Here is a 24838-nt window from a genome sequence, read left to right as displayed (position 1 = left end):
TCTCGATCACTAAGAACCTGGTTACCTGTGCACACCTGTGACAAACACACATCTTAGTTTGAAGTCACTCCTTTCTCCCAAGCTGAAAGAAAGCCCACAGCTATTCAACATATCCATGAAACCAGTTAAAAGTTATAGATATGTTAAATGCTCATGCTTGAGATTAGTTGCAAAAGTGCTGCCATGCAAAACAGCTCACTGGCCCTGCTCCATGTGTCCCAATGCTCAGTTCAGACTTGTGGGGATGAGGACATCTTATTTATTTATTTATTTATTTATTTATTTATTATCTGGGCACCCTGTGTTTTGGACCCCACTACAAAATGCCTATTTGGGGAGACCCTGGCTGTACCCTGTACAAGATTTAGTCTTTGAATGTCTACCTCTTTTCATTTAACTAAATGCCCTCCTGTTTCATTCATGGTGTCACAAATGCTTCTCCATATTTCTTGTGAAGCAACTAGAGGATCAATTGGATTCATGGCTTTAGAAATACTACATGGGTGGTTCTGGTTGTATAACCCGGAAGCTTCCAACATGCCCTGAAAGAAGACAGGACCTCTATAAAATACTAAGACTCACTGCAAAGTTAAGGTAAATGAAGCCCTGTAGTACTGGTGAAAGTATTGAAAAATAGACCAAAGTGGATTGAGAGAGAAGATGCACCTCTGATTATATATATATATATATTATTGAATTCTTTGAAAATGGTACTGCAAAGTAGTGGGGAATTAAGGGAAAAAAATCACTAACTGGTATAGGAACAACTAGATAAATTTCAAAAACAGAACAAGGGAAGGAAAGAGGGAGAAAGCAACAGGAAACACAATGGGAGACATTGATCAGTCAGTTAGAAAAAGGACATTCTTGCCCTGAACCAGTTTCCTGATCAGGGTAGAAGCCTAGGTTGCAGGTTTGACCTTGTTGGGAAACATAGGATAGGCAACCAGTCATTGTTTCTCTCTCACATTCGTGTTTCTTTCCTGCTCTCCCTCCCCTCCCCTATCAATAAGCATAGCCTCAAGTGAGTATTTTTTTTAAAGGGAAGAGAATGTAAATTATCTTATATGACCTGTTAAGATGTTTAAAGGAAAAGAAGTGGAATGACAATGGAGGTAGGTTTTCCCTGGACATCCAGGCTTCTGTAATTACAATCACATTACAATTATATCTGCATAAGTGGAGGACAAAGGGTTCCAGCCAGAGCGGAGGATGTAATGAATCAGAGCCAGCCCCAGGACAGCCAGGGCAAGCAATGATGGTGACTTGGACAATAAGGGTGGAGGAACGGCCAGAAGAACCATTGTTGACAGGAGAGACTGGTTTTTCTTGCTGATGCGTGTAAACAGTTGCAGATTATCAAATCTATTAGCATGTAATCTGTTTAATAGTGATCCATCCACATGGAAGAAAAGAGGACTGGGTAGAGTGTGGGATGAAAGGCAATGTTTCAGGACAAAGCTGGGCAGGAATAGTAAGAGCAGCTGAAGGACCAGGGTGGGAAGGACCTGGGCCACCTGAGGATGCGAGGCAAGAAGCCCAGTGGCCGCAGAGACAGGAGTACCCCGGGCAGCATAGAGAGAGACAGCGTCCTTTGTTCTGGGGACTCATATAGTTGGTGGGTAGCAGAAAAAAAAGTCACATATTGACTAATGGGTAAATGTGGTGGCAGATTTCCTGAGGGAATGTGACTACCCAAACCTAGGTGTCGGGGGGGGGGGGGCTCTGTTAGCCCGAATCCTCTTCCCCCAAACTCCATTGTTCATTTTCTGGAAAACAGATACAAGACAGGATGCAGTTAATTGAAACTGGGGAAACTTCTGAGGGTCATTTATGGGCTCTTTACCCAAGTATCAGAAAATCCCTGGTAAAACAGATAGTGACCAGAAGTAGACAATAAACCACAGTTGTTTTATGGGCTTCTTCTTGAGCATTGGAGCCCCTCCCGAATTCCAGGCCCTGGGAGGAAAGCAGTTTCAGGGCTTTCTTTCCCAGAGAGTGGAAACACTGCACAGAATTCCAAAGACCTCCCTTCTTTCTTACTAAGGTAGTGTTTGTTGTGATGTTGCAGTGGCTGACAATATTAACAGACCAGGCTCAAGCCTGCAGAGTTACCCTGTGAAAAATGTCTCCTTCCTTCTTCCTGCCTTGGTTTATTTATTCTACCTAAGTGGTAAAATGCGTTTCCTGGAAAGCAGGATGCTAGATGCTGGCCGGTAACAGCACTGCAGTCCCAGAGTTCTTCCTGTGCTGGCTCCTGCCTCACCATGGCAACATCGGCCCCACCTCCCAGGCTCAGTAAATTGTTAAGATGAATGAAACATCTTTTGTCAGAAAAACATGGCACTGAGAGCTTTCCTTACTACTGTGGACCAATTTTTTCATCTCAACGTCTTTTATAATTTTCCTATAACTTTTTTTTCTTGCTCCATTGGCTTTTAAAGGTTTGAATTGCATGTATTTGGGAACCACTGATTCACCTAAAATGTGCGGGTGTTTAGGCACAGGCGTGACTCCATACTTTCAACAAACATTACCCTCAATCATTCCCCAGGGATATTTTAGTGATTAACCTTCTGTGTTACCTGAGAGGTGATGAATTCTTGTCCTCCTATGGCCAATCCCTCAAGCCTATGAAGGGCAGAATGAATGACTGGAGGAATGAACGAACCCATTACTGGACAGCAGAGGCATGGTCGAGATGACGATGGAAGTTCCCAGGTCAGGGGACTTGGGCAGCAGCAGTTTCACTTTCTGAGCACTTCTTCTGGGCCTCTGACCTTACCTACTGTTCTCAGGCACCTGCAGGACATTCCTGGCATGACACTGCAGACAGCAGACATTTCCTGCTGAAGCCCTGCTTGGCTGCCTCCCCCGCCCCGCCTTCTCTCCCACACATTGCCTGCTAGCCCTTCTTGTCCTGCCTTATGAAGAAAAGCGCTTCTTGGTCCAACGGGAGGCACTTGCAGATTCTCAAATGGGAGCATCCTCCCTAACACACATCTTTTTGAATGAAGTCTTCCCTCATGAAGGTTCAAGTGTGTTTTCATTCCACAGATGACGCTTCCAAGTTTGAAATGTGACCTGTGTCTGTGTTTACAGTGTCCACCAGCTCAGGTTCAGGTGGTGCCACCAGACAATAAGTACATTTCTGGGGTGCTCTCCGGGGACCCACAGGACCCAGCTCCATCCACGACGGGTTATTTTTCCACTAATCTTGCAGGTTTATTTGACATTGGACATTTGTTCAAGGGGTAAGCTTACTGATTTGATACACTTCTTACAATGTGATTATCATTATACACTTAGCTAGCATTGCTCTTTCATCTCGAAGTTTCTTCATGCATTGCAATGATTAAGGTCTAGCATCTTAGGAAACTAAATGTTTCTCAGATTTGGTTGTCTATGATCACTATGCCATGCAGTAGGTCTCCAGTACTGACTTACTACAAGTTTAGGCCTGCAAATGTCTCTCCCACGTTCCCACTTCTTGGTAACCACCATTACTCTGGTTTAAGCCCTCTTTTAAAAATTCCACATACAGATATCATATGGTATATCTCTCTGTCTTATCTTACTTAGCATAAGGCCCTTAGTATTTTGTTCCAAATTACAGAATTCCTTCTTTCTTCTGTCTGAATACCATCACATTGTGTATATGCCTCAAGTCATGATCCACGACAGAGCCTGAGGTTGTTTCCATTTTTTGGCTCCAGTGAACAATGCTGCAGTGAACATGAGGGTGTACATACTTCTTTAGTAACATCTTTCCATTTCCTTCAAATATGCACCCAGAAGTAACAGCATCATGACATTTTGTAATAGTTTAGTGTCCCCCAGTGGGATGCCCTAAATCTGCAGCATTCACATAGTCTGAGCCACTTTCTTCAGGGGGGCAATCCCAGCCCACTGCAATTCAGTACAGCATGCACAGGGACTGAAACAGCTCAGGCAGAATCTGGGGTCAGCCTAAAGACAGGTCCAGGCAACTAGACTCTGTGATGCTGGAATTTCAAAAAGAGCTGAAACCTGCCACACAGCTGTGTTCCTGGTCCAAAGTTACAAAAGAGGCACCTGGATGTAAAGTGCAGCACAGGGAATATAGTCAGTAATGCTGCAGTAACTATGCAGGGTGCCAGGTGGGTATGAGACTTACCAGAGGATCACATGTCTAATCACTATGCTGTACACTTAAAACTGATATAATATTGCATGTCAACTGTGACTGAAAAATGAAAAAAGGTTTTAAGGAAAAACATGCTATACACATACAGAGGGCTCAGGGCCAGGCACCAACTTTTCCAAGAGTTAACTAGCAACTAAAAACTGCTTTTGAAAACTCCAAAAGAGGCCCTGGCTGGCGGGGCTCAGTGGACTGAGTGTTGGCCCTATAAACCAAAAGGCCACCTCTTCAATTCCCATTCAGGGCACATGTGTGGGTTGTGGGCCAGGTCTCCACCAGGGCATGCATGGGAGGCAACAACATACTGATGTTTCTCTCACTCTCTTTCTCCCTCCCTCCCACTGTCTAAAGATAAAATCTTGAAAAGAAAATCTCCAAAAGTGTATCTCCATTTCTACATGTCCTCTCTATTCATGTTGCCTCCCTTTGCCCCCACAGAATCAGCAAAAATCATGTTACATAGTCTTGTCCTCTTCCTAAACCTCAGAGTTTAAGTGCTTTGGGTACAGGGAGCAGAAACCCACAGAGCTCTGGCCCTGACACTCTCCATTACAGCTTTCCCTGTTGGGGATCCCTCCAGCGTTTTGGAAGTGGTGAGCATATAAACATTTGCATCAATTTCTCATCATGCATCCAGGTGAAAAGCAACAAAACACAAAACCACATTTACAAAAATCCCCTTCCATGGCCTGACAGATGGGGCTCAGTTGGTTGGGTACCGCCCACAGATGAAAAGATGGCCAGTTATTTGGTCCCCACTTGGGGCACAGGATGGATAAAAGCAATCAATGTTTCTCCCCTTCTCTTTCTCCCTCCCTTCACCTCTCTAAAAATGAAATAAAAGCTTTATTTTCCCTACAAATTTTTAGAGGGGAAGGGAGGGAGAATGAGAGGCACACAAAAAGCCAAGTGTGGTTGTCTCTCACAGGACCCCTAATGGAGATTTTGCCCACAAGCAAGTCTGAGACAGGGAATTGAAGCAGCGACCCTTTATGCATGTCCCAGCACTCAATCCACTGAGCCACACCAGCCAGCGCTCCCTGAATTAACTTTTAAAGGATCTTACAAAAAATCATTTTGCTACTACAATTTACTATTGCTAATTGAGGTCAGACTGATGGGAATTTCCATATAGGCACCCTATTTCTCACAGCTCTTCCTGTCCATAAAGCAAGACATTCCCAGGCAACTACTACTGCTTAGGTACGGGTCTGCTGTCATGGTCACTGAGCAGTGAATAAACCTCCTGGTTCTATGGCAGTGACATTCTCAAGCTTGTAGATTTTGTCAAATCTGTGAATCAACCTTTTCTAAGGTCCACTGGTGTTTACTTTAAGCCTCTCTCCTGCGCAGACTTTAGAGAGCAGGAAGGTTCATACAAACTTACACTAATGCTCTCATAGGGTTTTTCTGTTGTGCATTCTCTGAAGAACGGTCACATTTTGAAGTGAGCTGGGACACTGTCCACATTCCTGCAAGAAGGAAGTTTTTTCCCATCGAATTCAGATGACTGTAGAAAACAAAGCTCATGAGGACATTTTTTAAAAATATATTTTATTGAGTAGTCCATTACAGGTGTCCCATTTCCCCCCTCCCACATTTCCCCCCTTTAGTTCATGTGCATGTGTCGAAAGTTCTTTATCTTCTACAATTCCCATACTATTCTTGCCCTCCCCCTGTCTCTTTTCTACCTATAATCTATGCTATTTATTCTGTGTACCTTTTCCCCCCCTCTCCTCCTCCCACTCCCATTGCTATCCCTCCATGTAATCTACATTTCTGTTTCTGTTCCTGTTCTAGTTGTTTAGTTTGCTTTTGTTTAGGTGTGGTTATTAATAACTGTTTTGTCTTTTTATTGTTCAAATTTTTTATCTTCTTTTTCTTAGATAAGTCCCTTTAACATTTCATAAAATAAGGGCTTCATGATGATGGACTCCTTTCACTTGACCTTCTCTGAGAAGCACTTTATCTGCCCTCCCATTCTAAATAAATGCTTTGCTGGATACAGCCATCTTGGATGTAGGTCCTTGCCTTTCATGACGTGGAATACTTCTTTCCAGCCCCTTCTTGCCTGCAAGGTCTCTTTTCAGAAATCAGCTGACAGTCTGATGGGAAGTCCTTTGTAGGTGAGTGTCCCCTTATTTCTTGCTGCTTCTAAAATTCTCTCCTTCATTTTAATCTTGGCTAATGTAATTATGATGTGCCTTGGTGTGTTCCTCCTTCAGTCCAACTGCTTTGGGACTCTCTGAGCTTCCTTGACTTCTATTTCATTTGCCAGATTGGGTAAGTTCTCCTTTATTATTTGTTCAAGTAAGTTTGCCACGTGTTGCATTTCCTCTTCCCCTTCTGGTACCCCTATAATTTGGATGTTGGAATGTTTCAAGATGTCCTGGAGGTTCTGAAGCCTCTCATTTGTTCGAATTCTTATTTCTTCATTCTATTCTGGTTGTATGTTTTTTTCTTCCTTCTGGTACACTCCATTGATGTGAGTCCCAGGTTTCTTTCCATCACTGTTTCCCAGTGCATTTGTCTTCATTCCACTTAGTGTAGCCTTCATTTTTTTCATCTCCTTTGCGACCAAAATCAACCAACTCTGTGAGCATCCTAATCACCAGTGCTTTGAACTGTGCATCTGACAGGTTGTCTATCACTTGGTAGCTTCAAAGTATTTGCTCTGGGGCTTTGATGTGTTCTCCATTTGAGGCATTTTTTTGTGGGGTGGGGTGTGCTCATGCCTGTTACCTAGTGAGGGGGCGGAGCCATAGGTGTTCACCAGGGGAGGGCAAACCAGTTGCTGAGTTGACACAGTATGTGGGGGCAGGATCAAAGAAGGAACAATAATGCTTGCTCTACTGTGTGTCATATTTCAGTCCCCTCTGCTGCTTCCCACAAGCAAATCGGGCCCTTCTGATGCTGGTGGCCTGGTGGGTGGCCTTCTGTAAGTTCTAGGAGCCTGTGGTCTCTCCAATGAACTCTCCTGTGAGTCTGGGAGTCTCTCTTGGCACCTGAACCTCCACAACTGTTTTCAATCAGTGCTTTTAGGCTTTATTTCCTGGAACTGGGGCCCTGGGTTACATGGTTTGTCTCCCTGCCCTTTTCACCTGGTTTATCTGCACCTGAATGTCTCACTGAGAGCAGGCAGCTCCTGCCCTCACTGGGTCTGCTAGTTGCCTCCCTGCGCCTGTGCCTTGGGTCTGCCACCCGGGTCTGCTAGCCGCCGCCTGTGCCCTGCGTGCCCACATCTGCCACCTACCGGCTTTCCTGCTGCAATCCCTCTTGGCCCGCCTCTGACTCCGCCTCTCTTACAGGTCTAGATAAATGCTTGTTGGGACTTCCCTACAATTTGATTTTGTCTGTTCTGGTTGTTTTTCTGTTTCTAAATTCTTGTTGTCCTTAATTTTGGTTATATGAGGAGGCAAAGTGTGCCCACCTATGCCTCCACCTTGGCTGCAAGTCATGATGAATTCTTAACACACAGTATTTTATAGAAACTCAGCTGTGTAAATTTTCTCATGAAACGTAGAAATCTAAGCTCTGAGGAAAACTTTTATCACACACCTGTCAGTGTGATGAGCTTACCAATACCATATACTCTCTGAAAAAGGTGCAGACATGAAAGTCTCACTAAAGCCCTTACCACAACCAAAATGTATGTACAGTGCTACACAGTATGGACTCTACAATCTGATTGAAGACTTAAAATCAGGCAGAAGCTTCCTCCAGATTTGCTACATTTAAACGGTTTTTAAATATGTGGGACTCTTGATGAGCTTCAAGAGCTAAGATGCAACTGAAGCTCTTACCACACACAGCCCATTTGTTGGGTTTCTCTCAATTATGGACTGCTGATGATCTCGAAGACTGGAGGTATGACTGAAGGTTTTCCCAGACATGGCACATTTGTAGGCCTCTCTGAAGTATGGACTGCCTGGTGAACTTTAAGATCTGAACTCCGACTGAAGCTCTTCCCACACACAGCACATTTGTAGGGTTTCTCTCCAGTGTGAACCGGCTGATGAAATGTAAGCCCTGAACGCCAACTGAAACACTTCCCACACACAGCACATTTGTAGGGTTTCTCTCCAGTGTGAACTCGCTGATGAACTTGAAGTTGTGAACTCCAACTGAAACTCTTTCCACACATAGCACATGTGTAGGGTTTCTCTCCAGTGTGGATTTGCTGATGAACTTGAAGCCCGAAATTCTGAGTGAAGCTCTCACCACACACAACACATTTGTAGGGTTTCTGTGCAATATGGACTTGTTGATGAAGTTGAAGTCCAGACCTCTGACTGAAGCTTTTCGCACACATAGCACATTTGAAGGGCTTCTCTCCAGTGTGGACTCGCCGATGAGCTTGAAGATAGGACATACGAATAAATCTCATCCCACACAAATCACAATTATAGGGTTTTTCTCCAGTGTGGTTTCGCTGATGAATTTGAAGCCCGCATTTGTGAGTGAAGTTCTTACCACACACAGTACATCTGTAGGGTTTCTCTGCAGTATGGACTCGCTGGTGAACTTGAACTCCAGCCCTCTGACTGAAGCTTTTCCCACACAAAGTACATTTGTATGGTTTCTCTCCAGTGTGAACTCGCTGATGTACTTGAAGTTTTGAACTCTGACTGAAGCTCTTCCCACACACAGCACATTTGAAGGGTTTCTCTCCAGTGTGCACTCGCTGATGATCTTGAAGATGTGAACGCCTAAAGAAGCTCTTAACACACACAGCACATTTGTAGGGTTTCTCGCCAGTGTGCACTCGCTGATGAACTTGGAGATATGAACTCTCACTGAAGCTCTTCCCACACATACCACATTTGAAGGGTTTCTCTCCAGTGTGATTTCGCTTATGAACTTGAAGGTGTGAACTCCTACTGAAGCTCTTCCCACACACAGGACATTTGTAGGGTTTCTCTCCAGTGTGCACTCGCTGATGCTCTAGAAGATATGAACTCCGAGCAAATCTCCTACTACACACAGCACATTCATAGGGTTTCTCTCCAGTGTGAAGTTGCTGATGAACTTGAAGTTTTGAACTCTGTCTGAAGCTCTTCCCACATACAGCACATTTGTAGGGTTTCTCTCCTGTGTGCACTCGCTGATGAACTTGCAAATATGAACTCTGACTGAAGCTCTTCCCACACACAGCACATTTGAAGGGTTTCTCTCCAGTGTGATTTCGCTTATGAACTTGAAGGTGTGAATTCCGACTGAAGCTCTTCCCACACACAGCACATATGTAGGGTTTCTCTCCTGTGTGGATTCGGTGATGAACTTGAAGTTGTGAACTCCCACTGAAGCTTTTCCCACACTCACCACACTTGTACTTTTTCTCTCCCATATGGACTTGCTGATCAGTTTTCTGATATGAACTCTGACTCATGTCCTCACCACACTCATCACTCCTTTTGCATTTCTCTTCTGTGTGAACACTTTGAGAAGTGCAAAGCTCCAAGCTATAACTCTCACCTTCCCCAAACTCACGATGTATACGAGTTTCTGTTCCCAGGTGCAATTGCTGATGAAATTCAACACTGGGGCTAAAGCTCATGACTTTCACATTTTCGGTAGAAGTGTGCTCTTCTGAGTGGATTACACTATGCTGCAATGATTTCTTCAAGAAGTCTTTCAGACAATTCTTGTGGCTATAAGGCGTCTCACTTTTCCTCACTTCCTGATCATCACTGTGAAAACCAGAGGTCCTTCTCCTGTCACAGTGCTCACACTCTAATACTTTATATCTGTCGTCACCCAACTGCCACCTACTCGGATCATTTTGTGATGGTCTCAAATACACTTTATTCTGGCAATTGTGGTTGGTCTTCTTGGGAAACTCTTCTTTCCTTACAGTGTTGAAACTCCAAACTTCCCCTTGAGGCTTTCTTACATATTTCTTGCCTTCTGAAACCTGAGTATATTCTCCTTCACACAACTGACAGGTGGAATCACCTTGTTTTAGCAAATCCAAAACCTTGCTTCCCAGGTTGATTATCAAGTCTTGATTTCTGGTTAACTTACTCAGAAGTTGGTCCCATATTTGCCAGCACACAAGGTCTTCATGAAAAAGGTACCTTAAAGCAACTTCGTGAACAGTCTCTATCTCATTTTGATTCCAGTGTCCTGGAAAAATAAGGAAAATACAAACATGACAAGTAGGACGAGCTAATGTCTTCTCACACATAAAAAATATCTCAGAGGCCAACCACACTGGAAGACCTTACTCAATCAGCTTGGCTTTCACCATAGGCTTTCTCATGAGTAAGGAAACAAAGAGGTGATGAGTAGGCTGCTGTCCACTCAGTGTTAAGGTGACTGATCTGGAACTATATGTAACTTATGTAACAGGTCAAAAAGTAGAAATACACGACTACAGAGCAGGTGATGTTCTCAGCAAAATGGTGAATGTTCTAAGTAGAACAAACTAGAAAACTCATGCCCTGACTCATACTCTTATGGGAGTAAAATGTCCCACGATAATTGCTGTCATTTAATTTGGCTGCATGTTCCGATGAAGATCAGTGACTAACAACATATTTCAGGTTTTGCACACTAATATTCATTTCTACATATAAAACTATGCCATGGTAACCAGCATACAGAACAGTGTCCAATGATCCTACCTGCTGATGTCCATATGGTACCAAATGCCTTCCTGCAATGCCTCAAGATTACCCTGGTAAGCTAAAACAATATGACAAAAGTGCCATTTCTGGGTGGCTCAGCTGATTGGAGCATCATCCCATACACTAAGACGTGGGTTCGATCCCCACTCAGGGCACATACTGGAGGCAGTGCAACAATGTTTCTTTCTCTCCCTAAGAATCAATAAATGTATTCTCTTTGGAGGTTTGTAAAATCTGCAGAAGTGAGAGTACATCATTTCCCATCTTGGGTCATAAAAGATATTGTGGTTTCTCCTTCCAGTCTCTTGGGTGGAGAAACCCGCTGCCATGCCATGCTTTGAGGACAGCCAGGAAGCCCACAGGACAGGCCCACTGGCAAGGAACTTAGGCCTTCTGCCAACACCCATGTGAACGAGTCCATCCTTCAGCCAATGCTTCAGTACCATTAAGCCTGCAAAGACATGAAGCTCTCGTGGACTCCTTGACTTCAACTTGATGAGATCCTGACATGGAATCACCCACCTAAGCTGCCTCCAGGTTTCTGACCAAAAGAAATATAAATACATGTTTGTTCTTGTTAGCTGCTAAGTTTAAGAGTAGATTGTTACACAGGTAGAGATAGCTGCTGAAAGTTCCATAAAAATTATAATTAGGGCAGACGTTCATCAGACGGCTACCAATGTTCTTAAATAATTCTTCAGCCACACTGGCTTTTTCTTCCAGTTGTGGGCTGTTTCCAGAAGGAGTGAAGACAGTGAGAGCCAACTAGCACCGTTCTCTTGATCAGTTGTTTATAGGACTCCTGGATGGAAAAGAAACCCTGTACTGTGAGCATCTGTGCAGTGTAACAAGGCCGCAAGGATATTCATGACAAGTGGAGCAAGACAAAGAGATGGAGAGAGAACACACAAAATCTGGGGCTATTCACATGTTGCCAAAAGAACTTTTAAAAAGGGACATGTAGGTACATACGCTATAAGATTCCTTCAGTTTTCCAAAGGGTAGAAATTACAGAGGTGCATCATATAGTCATGAGTCTTCAATGGGCATAGTTGAGATGTGTGTTTGTAAATGTTATCTCGGTAAAAGGAACTGAAATATAAAGTTGTTTTACTCCCTGAAAATTCATGAAGGTGTTCTGCTGTTTTTTGTGTATAATTCGATAATAAGGTGGCCCTCAATTGCAAAATAAAGGACTTACTAAAAAACACAAAACAGCCATGACCAGGGAATTCAGTAGGTACACTGTTGTCCCAAAATGAAGGTTGAGGGTTCAATCCCCACTGAGGGCACATACAAGAATCAACCAATGAATACATACATAAGGAACAACAAATTAATGTCTTAATGTCTATCTCCTTCTCAAGTCAACCAATAAACAAATAGCAGCAAAACAACAAAATTTCCTCTCCTTAAACAAAAACAACATCAAAAACGCCCAACATGCTCAGGCTGGGTTGCTCAGTTGGTTGGAGTGACATCCGGAAACGGACAGGTAGTGTGTGGGATTGATTCCCAGTCAGAACACATACCAAACTTCAGGGCTGAATCCTCGATTCATGACCCGGGTATGCATGGGAGGCCACTGATTGATGCTTCTGTCTGTCATTGATGTTTCACACTCCAAAAACAATGAAAAAATGTCCTTGGGTGAGGATTTAAAAAAGGGGGGGGGAGGGGCAAAGCACTTGGAAAGCTTCCTGGTAAGAAAAAAACAGACACCAGTTGGAACTGGGTTCATAATCCCTAAGGAAGGCAAGTGTGTGCAAAAAAAAGGGGGCCAATAAATGGAGCTGGCATCCAGCCTTACTGAAGGTTTTGCACAGAACATTCCTACAGCAGGAAGACACCAGAACTCAAACGACACAAGGACAGAGAAAACTCTCCCCCACTATTCACAATAGGCAGAGCCTCATCCAGATTTTCCTGGGGGTTTTGTCTGATACACTTCTTGATTTTTGGTACTTATATCCCATAGGGATGACTTTAATGACTGTATTTCAGGCTGGGTTTACCTGAGGGATGTACACAGTAGAGATAAATGTAGGACAGAGGGAGTGAATAAAGGGACAATGAGGGAAAGGTGGAGAAAAGAGGCTCTCAGGGAGGATGTGACGGGCAAATGGATGCAGCAGGGCTCACAATGGCAACACAGAGACCACTGGTTAGCATAAGCTGTGAGGGAGCACTCTCCCTATCACTGAAATGGGACACCAATCCATCCAACCATCCATCTGTCCATCCATTCATCCATCCATCCATTAATTAATTCCCTCTTTCATCAAACAAGCGGTGAATGAACATACTCTATCCATTAAGTCTGTCAGAGGCACCCAGTAAACAGCAATAAAGAAAACAGTTACAACTCTGGCTCTCCCAATGTTACACAGTAATGGGGAGAGAGACCATAAACAAGTAAACAAAATAGAATCCATTACTACATCAGCTGACAATTAATGATGAGCCAGAAAACAAGGCAGAGGAAGGGGCTTGAGTTTTGAAGCAGACTGGTCAGAGCAGGCATCTGTGATGAGATCACATCGGAGCAGACACAGCAGAGGCTGGAAGCAAGAAGGCTCACTGGGCAGAGCATGGACGAGCAAGCGAGAGGACATGAGGCAGACGCACAGTCTGTAGGTCACAAACAGAGGAAGCAGCAAAACAGTGTCATGGGAAGGCTGAGGACAGGAAACCTGAGAGGGCATGGGGGGCTAGATCAGGCACGACCCTGGGGGCCACAAGGAGGATGTTGGATTGTATGAGTGGGATGGGACGGCCTGCAAGGGCAAACAGAGAAGTGACCTGACCTGCCTGCTGTTGGAGAACAGACCACAGGAAGACACACGCACAAGCAGGAGGCAGTGAGAAGCTGTTGTGAGGAAGTGGAGTCAGGAAAGCTGGAGGCTTGGGCCAGGGTGGCCACTCTGGTGGCAGGGAGAAGGACAGCACCTGGCCTGTGCCCTGGGAGGACTTAACAGCTACCTGCTTCTCAACTGAACACCCACCTCCTTGGGGTTTTTCTCTGTCATCTAAAGCTTCTCCTCTCTCCCCAAGGGCAATATCCTATCCAATTTGAACGACTGTTATCCTGTGAAAAATAATTGCTGGATACATTTAAAAATTTTTTGAATTACATTACTATAACTGTCATATGCTCTAAGGAAGTATTTCTCCAAACTCCGACTGCAACCTGCTCTTAACCAATACAACAGGGAATCAAATGATCATCCTTTACGGATTTAATCACCATTTTGTTTGCACGAATGCAGTCCTTACAAGGAACTTTACTCTCTTTTATTCCATACAATAATGATGTAACTTACAAACCCATTTTAACAGCAAGATATCGCAACTGCAATTTCCAAAAACCAGAAAATGTAAAGGCAACACATCCAATAGCAATTAGGAAATGTACATCTCCAGGTTTGGGGACATATTTCAAGAGTCCGAAACTCGTAAACATTTCAAACCAAAATACTCCTTGGAACTACAGGGAAGATGGCGGCATAGCAAAGCACACCTCACCTCCTCTTACAACCTCTTATAAAGTTTCAACGAAATAATAAAACAAACATTACTCAGAATCATCAGCAACTGAGTTGAATGCAAAGTCTGACAACCACAAATTAAAGAAACAACATCCATCCAGACTGGTAGAAGGGGTAGGGATTCGAAAAGGACTCCTCCCACATAAACATGGGAGGGACAAAATGATTATGACAGCAATCGTGGGAGTAACGATCCCACTCTAGGCACTTCTGGCAGGGTTCCTCTGCCAGGAAAATAAGATCCTGTAACTTCCAGATGCAAAACCCACCAGGGATTGAGTTGGTAGAAAAACTGCTGGACACCCAATCAGCTCCTCTTAAAGAACTCACACATGACCTTACTCTGTCAACTCCCTCTGAGATCTACCAGTGGGGTAGCAGACTCAAAGGCACCACAGGAATACAGGGATGAATGGAAGTGTCTGGCATCAAGGCAAGAGCTGGGCCACCGCTTTTCCCCTGACAGAATGCTGGGGAGAGCCACAGAGGCAGCAGGCAGGTGCCATATCATAGACTCCATCAACCTGACTAACACTGTTTGCCCCGCCCTGAAGATCCCCACAGCCTCTCCCATCCGAACTTCCTTACAACTGTTAACAGTAACTGTTCCATGTGAATGGCTCCTCTTGGCTCATCCTTCAGAACTTCCTAAAGACCTTAAAACATGCAAGTACTATCTTCAGTGAACCCTAGCACCAGTCCCTTTTGCTAAGAGCCCCAGGCACAGCAGAAGTCAGCCTAAATTCACAGCTTGGCTTCGCCTTGGAGTCTCCAAGTCCAACACAAGTAGTAGCCACCTCAGTCTGTTCCACAGTTCAGGCAGGGAGGCTGGAAGAAAAACACAGGTGCGGACTGGCCTTGGCATACATCACCTAGGAAAACCCAGGGCCAGCACAACAAGTGCACAGCTATAGACCGTGTGGGAGCACCAACACCCTGCCCCTACACAGCTGGTACTCCACAAGTACAGATGTTTGTGGTCAGTGGTCATGACCAAGCCTTGCCCAGGGCTGGCCTGGGTAAATCCCTACCATTGACTCGCAACAACAACCAAGGCTCAACTACAAGACCAGGGTGTACTCAGTCCTCATGAAGGGTGCATCTCAAGTAGCTAGCTGGGTGATAAGGGGACTATGCTACTGGACCCTAAAGGACACCTACTGCATAGGGCATAACACTAGGATACGGAAGCACAGCAGGTCTACCTAATGCACAGAAACAAACAGGGAGGCTGCCAAAATCAGGAGACAAAGAAACATGGCCCAAATGAATGAACAGTTCAAAACTTCACAAAAAGAACTAAACAAAATAGAGATAAGCAATCTAGCAGATGCAGGGAAGAAAACGCTGGTTATAAGGATGCTCAAGAAACTTACTGAGGACCCCAACAGCATAAAAAAGATCCAGGCAGACTGATCATACAGTAATTGAAACACAGAACAATTTACAGTGTAACAACAATAGAGTACATGAAGCTGAGGATCAAGTCAATGATTATGGTACATAAGGAAGCAAAACAACCAATCAAACAAGATGAGAAAGGAATCCAAAAAAATGAGGACAGCATAAGGAGCCCCTAGGACCGACCACCTCAAGCATTCCAACATTTCCATCATACGGGTGCCAGAAAGAGAAGAGAAACACCAAGAAACTGCAAAACTATGTGGGGAAAAGGGAAGTAAACTTCCCTAATTTGGTGAGGGAAATAGACATGCAAGACCAGGAAACAGAGATAGTGCTAACCAAAATGGAAGTGAAGAGGCCCCCTCCAAGAACATCCTATATGAAAATACCAAAGGTTAAAGATAAAAAATCTTTTTTTTAAAGATTTTATTTTATTTATTTTTAGAGAGAGAAGGGAGGAGAAAGAGAGAGAGAAACATCAATGTGGGGTTGCTGGGGGTCATGGCCTGCAACCCAGGCATGTACCCTGACTGGGAATAGAACCTGCGACACTTTGGTTCGCAGCCCATGCTCAATCCACTGAGCTACGCCAGCCAGGGCTTAAAAAAAGAATCTTAAAAGCAGCAAGAGAAAAGCAATGAAGCTGCCTCCGGCAGAGGTCCCATAAGACTTTCAGCTGGTTTCTCAAAAGAAACTTTGGAGGCTACACGCAATTGGCAAAAAATATTCAGAGTCATGAAAAGCAAAGAACTACAGCAAAGACTGCTCTGCCCAGCAAAGCCATCATTTAAAATGGAGGGGCAGATAAAGAGCTTCCCTGAGAAGAAGAAATTAAAGGAGTTCATCATCACCAAGCCACTCTTACAGGAAATGTTAAGGGGACTTAGAAAACGAAGATCAAAACTATGAACAATAAAAAGGCAAAAAATACATTATCAATCAATAGTTGAATCTAAAAAACAAATGAAGTAGCCCTGGCTGGTATGCTTCTGTGGATTCAGTGCCAGCTTCAAAATCAGGGGATTGCTACTTCCATTCCAGGTCTGGGGCAAATGCCTTAGATGTGGTCCAGGCCACTAGTGCAGGGTGTAAATAGGTAGTTAAAGAACAGCCATGAGATGCAAACTACAGTATAGGAGAGGAGTAGCCAAAGAACCTTTACACATGACCCACAGATGTAAACAATGGTATGGCATAGCCTGAGAGACTGGTGGTGCTTAGTGGAGGGAGGAACGGGAGAAAACTTGGGGCAACTGCAAGAGCACAATCAATAAAACATAATTTCCAAAAATAAAATACTGTTGTGAGGTGACATTCAGGTAGAGGGGGCACCTGTCCTCACCCACAGAGATCAGGTTCCTGAGGTTCTCCAGGGTCACGTCTTGGTACAGCATCCTTTGGGAAGGGTCCAGCAGCCCCAGCTCCTCCTCTGTGAAGACCACAGCCACGTCCTTGAACATCACAGTCTCCTACAACACCAAACACAGGCAATCTCAATGTCACAACCAGCCTCTGCTGGGATGAGGGCAGCACTGAGTGGGCAGGGAGAATGGGTGGGAAGTTACTCTGGATGCTGAGGGGCTTCAGTCTCCCTTATGTATGTTCCTCCTGTTCTCAATCCAGCACATCAATTTCATACATTAATTTCCCAAGCCCCATCAGTATATGTGCAATTAAAGAATAATTCCTGTAAACTTCATTTGGTGTCATTTGTGGGTATTACTACAGTAAGCACCCTGGAACTGTTAACTCTTGAATTATGGGGGCTACACACTCTATGTGCTGATTAATACTATCAAATTGTTTCAGAATTGTTAGGTCAATTACCCTGAAGAGGGTCTAGTAGTGTTTATCTTTCCTTTCATGCTCATGCATTCCCTGAGCCTGGGTACTGTTCACTTTGTTAAAATTTGACAAACCAATACGTCACCCCTCCTCAGGAGCTATGACATTGACCCTCTGTGCTCTCAAGGCACATACCACCTATTTGTGACACTACTGATGACAGCATTCAAAGTGTCAAGGTGTACAGATTTCCCTGAAAGAATCCTTTGGTTTAAATCTCAAAGCTGTGCACCCCTCCCAAGCTGCATGATCTTTGATATTTATATCAAAAACCCCTTCATTTATTTCCTCATCTGTGCGATGCTGCTCATCACAGCAAATTCTTATACATACCAATGAATGAATAGACATAAAGTTCCTGTAACTTCCTGTACAACTCAGAAGCCAGTACTCACATGTGGCTATGGAAATACAAGGTTAAAATTACGTAAAATTACCACTTCTCTCCCATGGTTGCTGCAGAACATTTCAAATGCTCCAGAGTCACATGTGGCCTGTGGCTACTACGTTACACAGCACAATACAGAACATGTCAATCATGGCAAAAGTTCTGCTGCACAGCGCTGCCTCAGAGTCTGTACACCTGGCACACAGGAGGTCCTGCATGAGTGTCAGCTGTTCTCAATGTGATTGGCATGGTAAGGGCAGGATTACGTTTGTATATTTAGTCACTTCTACTTTCTTCTCATGTTTGCATGATACATCTTTCCCCCCCTTTTATTTGTAACCTGCTTATATCATACATTTAAAGTGAGTTTATTATAACATATTGTTGGGTCACTTTATTTGTGTCTTCATCTGAGGATACTTTATTCATTGGTTTTATAGAGAGAGAGAGGGAGGAAGGGGCGGGGAGAAAGGCAAATATCAACACAAGACAGAAAACTTCAATCAGTTGCCTCCCATACACAGTTTGACTTGGGACTGAACTGACAACATGATGATGTGACCTGACCACGAATGAAACCTGCAACCGTTCGGTGTAGGACAATGCTCCAACCAAGCCACACTGGCCAGGGCACACTGAGTCTTATTTTTCTAATCACAATGGCAATGCCTGTATTTTAATGGGCATATTAGGCCATTTACATTTAATGAATTACTTATGTTAGGACTTGAGTCTGCCATTTTATTTTTTTTATTTCTTTTCCCTTATTTTCTTGTGTGTTACTTGAGCATTTCTAAAATTGCAGTTTGAGATCTCTATAATGTCGTAGAGGATATCTTTGTAGAATTTTAGTGGTTGCCATAATTATTGCAGTACTTACATATAACTTAACAGTATATTGTTATGTTACCAGTTCAATGAAAAGTAGAAATCTTACTTCTCTTTAACTGACTTTACCTTACCACACTTACAACTGTCTTATAAGCAGGAGATTAACATCTCTCTCACACATTGATGTTTCTCTCCCCTTTCTGTCCTTTCTCCTCACTCTAAAAGAAATAAAAATATCTAAAGAATACATTAGAAATTGCTATGATTTTTGCTTCATTCATTTAGCTATTCTTTTAGCGAAAGTCCACTAGTGACAAATACACTTGATTTCCTTCATCTACAAATGCCCTGATTTCCCCTTTAATCCCAAAGGATATTCTTACTGCACAGAGAATTCCAAGTTGAATGTGCTTTTCGTTCAGCACTTAGAAAATACTCTACTTTTTTCTGATAAGAAATTCAATGTCATACGAATTGTTTTTCCCTTACTGCATCAAGGTTTTTGTCTTTCTTGTTAGTTTTCAGAAGTTTACTATACAATGTCTTGGTGTGATTGCTTTGGGTTCCTCTACCCAGAATCACTTAGTTTCATGAATCTGTAGGTTTATTTCTGTTGCAAATTATGGATATTTTCCACCATATTTCTTCAAGAACTTGTTCAGTCCCACCATCTTTCTCCTATCCTTCTAGGACCAAGAAAACAGTAATATTAGACCCTTTGTTATACTACCATGGATCCCTGAGGTCCCGATTACTTTTCCTCAGTCTATTTTTCTGTTTTATTCATATTAAATAATTTCTATTAGTCTATCAAGGGCTTTCCTCTTTCCCTTCATTCTGCTCTTGAATCCATTGTTTTGGTTTTTTACACTTCATTTGCTTTATTTTGCAGTTCTAAAATCTCTATTTGGTTCTACGTTATATTTTCTATTGCTTTCCTAAGATTTTCTGGTTTTCATTTCATGTCTCTGAGTGCTTGCTCAAATACTTTTATAATAGCTTTTTTGAAATCCTTCTCAGATGCCCTTCCTGGGTGGCTTAGCTGCTTCGAGTGTCCTCCCATACACCAAGACATTGAGGGTTTGATCCTGTCAGGGTATGTGCAGGAGGGCTAGAAGCCAGTGTTTAAAATGGGCAAATGACTTCAACAAATTTCACAAAGGATATATAGATGGTGAAATAGCACATGGAAAAGTATTCAACATCATTTTTATCAGGGAAATACAAATTATAAGCACAATGAGATGTCCTTTCCTTAGAACTGATGAAATAAAAACAATCTACATCAAACAATGGAAAGACATGAAGCAACTGAAACTCTCAGATGCTGTGGGGGCGGTAAAATGGTGCCACCCATTTGGACAACTGTATACATTTATGTACCCTACAAGGTCAGTCATTTCACTTCTAGATTTAAACCCAAGTGACATGAAAATACACGTGCACAAGAAGACGTGTACAAGAATGCTACTCACAGGACTTTGATGTATAACAGTCAAAAGCTGTAAAACAACCCCAATCTTCTTCAAAAGGAGAATTCTGTCTGTCTTTCCAAAAGATGACTCATATATTCATAAAATCTAATACAACTCAACAATAAAAAGAGACAACACATTGATACACACAACGTAGACTGATCTTGAAAACACTGTGCTCAGTGGAAGAAGACAGGTACAAGATTATATGCTGTACAGACTCATTACGTACATTTTATTTAAAAACAAGTCAACTAATCATGTGATGACAGATCAGAACAGCAGATGCCTCCCAGGAGGAAAAAACTGACTTGAAAGGCACAGGAGAGAACTTTGAGGGGTAACAGAAATGTTCTATTTCTGGTTTTGGGTGGTGGGCTAATGTAATCATTCAACTTTTAATACAGGGTACACCTCTAGTACTGACTTTTCACCTAGGATCTGTAATTTTAGTAAGTAAATTATATTTTATTTTTAAAAGCCCATGCAAAAGTTTGAGAATAAAAACAAAATTTATTCACAGGCACAGTGGTGTATATGCCTGTTTGTAGCTGCTCAAAGGTGTACAAAAACTAGAACCCCTACTGAGACAATGTGTGGTTGTGCAAACAGGGGCCCCTCCTCAAGCTCCAACCGCACCTCCCACCCTGTGGAACACAGTGAAGGTCATCTGTGAGTGAACTGTGAGACCTTGGGAGCCTGACCAGCTCTTTGGCCAAGGTATTATTTTCAGATGTGGGCCCAGAGTATAAACATCCGCAGAGAAAACAGCCAGTGCTTTGATCTCACAGAGCTTGCAAACAAGCACCCTGCATGTTCTGTCTGCTTTCTTTTCTGTACTGTATTTACCCCTGAGCTGCGAAAGCCTGGGCTCAGGTAATTTCACCAGTCCGCCAGGTATGCACTTCAAGTCCTAATGAACCCTTGTGTTTCACAGCCACTGCTCTTGGTTCCTTCTTTGGAGTGGGCAAGCAATTTGCATAGCAAAGTATATAAAAGCATGGTGAATCACAAAAAACTCAACTGATAATACTACATGAAAAAAGATTGAAAAACGAACATATGCTGTGGTTGTAAGTATAGAAAATATAATATGGGGAAAACAGATGACTTAGTGGTACAATAATGTGGCTTTTAAAACTTTTCTGATACCTTGGAATTTCTCCCCTAGTGATGTGTGGGTCACCGGCCAGCAGTGATCACGGAACGCTGGGGATAGCTTGTCGAAAGTCGAGAAAAAACATGCACAGAGACAGACCAGTTTCTGTGGAGAAGTAGGGACGGAACGGCCACCCCGTCTAGTGGGGAGCGTGCCAATTTACCGTCCAAACCGGCTTTCATTGGGTTTGTTTTGCATAAGAATTCAGGTAAAGCACATCACTCATTGTGAGGAAGTAAGGATCAAAGGATAGGTAACAAGGAACTCTGATGGTCTATTTTGAGTCAGGGTCAAAGAGCTGTAAGACTTTAAGGAACAAACTAACTTCCTCCTTGGACCCTTCTCATTCAACTGAGAGCATTCTAAAAAAAGAAGGTTTCAGGGGAATTTACATGTTCTTTCTTAGGCCTCATCACCCAGGGAATCCGCCCTTTCCAGCACAGGGCGGCACCACCCCATCATTGTTTCAGGCTTAGGTGGAGCAAGGGAAGTAAGGCAGCCAAGAGATTAAGAGATTTTCTTGCAGAGCAGGACTTGGGCTTTGTCAAAGCCAAAGGGCAAGAGTCCATCACCCCCTTTTGCTGTAGGCCCCAAAGTCCTTCTTTTGGGGGCCTGCCACGTGATCGTGCCTAGTCTTAGGTCGTTCCCCCCTTGGGGAATCTTACCCATCATTGGCTAACCGACCAATCATTGGGGTCCAGGCAGGGTGAGGTATGAAGGAGCAGAAGCAGAGCTCCTGTCAGGGATAAGCTTGCCTCCTTGCTGGTTTACGTTCTAAGGGCGTTCCCTTAGCTTTAGCCTAGGCAGGGGTTACAGCTTCTGATACCAGGCAGGGTGGTTCCCAACACCCCAGCACTTGTGAAATGAAGATGATAAAATAAAACCAAAACTAAAAATAGAACTAAAGGCAAAAACAAAAGTAGAACCACTACAAAAGCTACTAATAGGCACATAAACACCTGCTTTTTATCCTTCTCACAGAAGAGAAAAAAGATGTGTCTAATCTTTGAGAACAGATTTCAACAGGGAAAAATCAGAAAAAGTAATTGGTACAACTGTAACAGAATAAACAACTAAAAAATAGATAAAAGTCAAAACTCCACTCACCCGGAGCTTGGTCATTTTCTCCTGCTCCTTTTGAGGAAGTCCAAGTGTCCTGTGGAAACAGGAGTGGCAAAGGGCAGAGAGGACATGAGACACAGGCCCTGGCACACACGGCGGCTCTGTGTGAATTTTGAAAAGAGACCCCTCCCGCACTCAGTCAGTTTGGCTCAGGGGTTGGGCGTCGTTCAAACCAATAGGTGGTAGGTTCGATTCCCAGTCAGGGAATGCCTGGGATACAGGTCAGGGGGCCCCAGGGAATCGATGTTTCTCTCCCACATCAATGTTTCTCCCCCTCCCCTTCTTCCTCCCTCCCCTCTCTCTGAAACTAAGTAAAAATCTTAAAAAAAAACAGATAAAAAAAAACACGATCAACCAGCTGAAGGTAGACTCCTGTCCGGTGATATTACAACTAACACCACTCTGGAGAGAGCAGTGAAATTAAATACTCTACAAACGTAATATCTCTGCCCCGGCTGGTGTGACTCAGTGGACTGAGTGCTGCCCTGCAAATCAAAGAGTGTCTCCTCCCAATCGGAGCACACGCCTGGGAGGCGGGCCAGGTCTCCAGTAAGGGGGGGCTCCAGAGGCAACCACACACGGACGTTTCTGTCCCTCTCTTTCTTCCTCCCTTCCTCTCTAAAAATAAGTAAATCTTAAAAAAAAAAAAATTACATCACTAGAGCCAGCAAACGAGAAAACGCAAGGGAACGCTAGCACCGACAGACACTCAAACCTAGAACCGCCACCCCAGCCCCGCTGCAACTCCACCACCAGTCGACCTAACGCAAAAATGCCTTCCGCCCTTCCTTCTCCGAGAGCTAGACCGCACCAGCGGGTCCTAGCTAGGAAGAGAGCAGAGGTTCTGCACGCACTTACTTTCTAGAAGACATAGTACAGTCAGGCGTCTCGCCCTCCCGCAGAGAAACCCTGGGACTGTACATCGCTCTACCCCCGCGCTGAAAATCCCCCACCGGAACTACCGCCAGAGCTCCTGCACTGCACAGTGGAAATGGATCAGAAATGCCTGGCGCTTCCGGACTACACTTCCCAGAATCCTCGAAAAGGTAGCGCTTACATTGCGTCGCCACTTTAAAAAAAAATGCATAATGGTTCCGTTTTGTCCTTAGATTCTATTTTCTTCTGTTTCTCTTTTTTAAATATAGCTTATTAATTATGGTATTACAGTTGTTCTATTTTTCCCCTTCACTCCCCTCTGCCTTGCTCACCCTCTCCCACCCACTTCCCCCCGCTCTTTAGTTCATGTCCATGTGTCATAATTTTAAGTTCTTGGATTCCACATTTCCCATACTATTCTTACCCTCTCCCTATCTATTTTCTACCTACCATCTATGCTACTTACTCTCTGTGCCTTTTCCCCCTCTCTCCTCCCACTCCCCTATTGATAACCCTCCATGTGATCTCCATTTCTGTGGTTCTGTTCCTCTTCTAGATGTCTGCTTAGTTTGTCTTTCTTTTTGTTTTAGGTGTAGTTGTTAATAATTGTGAGTTTGTTGTCCTTTTACTATACATGTTTTTTATCTTCTTTTTTTATAGATAAGTCCCTTTAACATTTCAAATAATAAGGGCTTGGTGATGATGAACTCCTTTAACTTGACCTTATCTGAGAAGCACTTTATCTGCCCTTCCATTCTAAATGAGAGCTTTGCTGGATAGAGTAATCTTGGATGTAGGTACTTGCCTTTCATGACTTGGAGTAGTTCTTTTCAGCCCCTTCTTGCCTGTAAGGTCTCTTTTGAGAAATCAGCTGACAGCCTTATGGGCACTCCTTTGGAGGTAACTCATTTTGTCCTGCTGCTTTTATGATTCTCTCCTTATCTTTATTCTTGGATAATGTAATTATGATGTATCTTGGTGTGTTCCTCCTTGGGTCCAACTTTGTAAGTCTCTGAGCTTCGTGGACTTCCTGGAAATCTATTTTCTTAGCCAGAATGGGGAAGTTCTCCTTTATGATTTGTTCAAATAACTTTTCAACTTGCTCTTCCTCTTCTTCTTCTGGTACCCCTATAATTCAGATGTTGGAAAGTTTAAAGATGTCCTGGAGGTTCCTAAGCCTCTCCTTTTTTTGAATTCTTGTTTCTTCATTCTTTTCTGATTAGGTGTTTCTTCCTTCTGGTCCACTCCATTGATTTGAGTCCCAGTTTCCTTCCCAACACTATTGGTTCCCTGAACATTTTCCTTTATTTCATTTAGCATTGCCTTCATTTTTTTCATCTGATTTGTGACCAAATTCAACCAATTCTGTGAGCATCCC

At 43.4% G+C, this 24838-nt stretch overlaps 1 protein-coding gene across 1 annotated transcript; it reads right to left on the bottom strand.

Annotated features, from left to right (window-relative positions):
- Window positions 1-6584: 6584 nt before the first annotated feature.
- Window positions 6585-23570, bottom strand: LOC123823036 (zinc finger protein 2 homolog). Its single transcript, XM_045845340.1, has 4 exons — window positions 23443-23570; window positions 22570-22618; window positions 17107-17233; window positions 6585-10309 (listed from the first exon to the last, which is right to left on the bottom strand). Exons 1-4 carry the CDS (start codon window positions 23505-23507, stop codon window positions 8019-8021), a joined length of 2532 nt encoding a protein of 843 aa, XP_045701296.1. The 5' UTR covers window positions 23508-23570; the 3' UTR covers window positions 6585-8018.
- Window positions 23571-24838: the final 1268 nt, after the last annotated feature.

The sequence above is a fragment of the Phyllostomus hastatus genome, unplaced genomic scaffold (genome assembly GCF_019186645.2).
Source record: "Phyllostomus hastatus isolate PE091 unplaced genomic scaffold, TTU_PhHast_1.1 phas_contig_468, whole genome shotgun sequence".
NCBI classification, from domain to species: Eukaryota; Metazoa; Chordata; class Mammalia; order Chiroptera; family Phyllostomidae; genus Phyllostomus; species Phyllostomus hastatus.
This window is presented reverse-complemented; position numbering and strand designations above follow the sequence as displayed.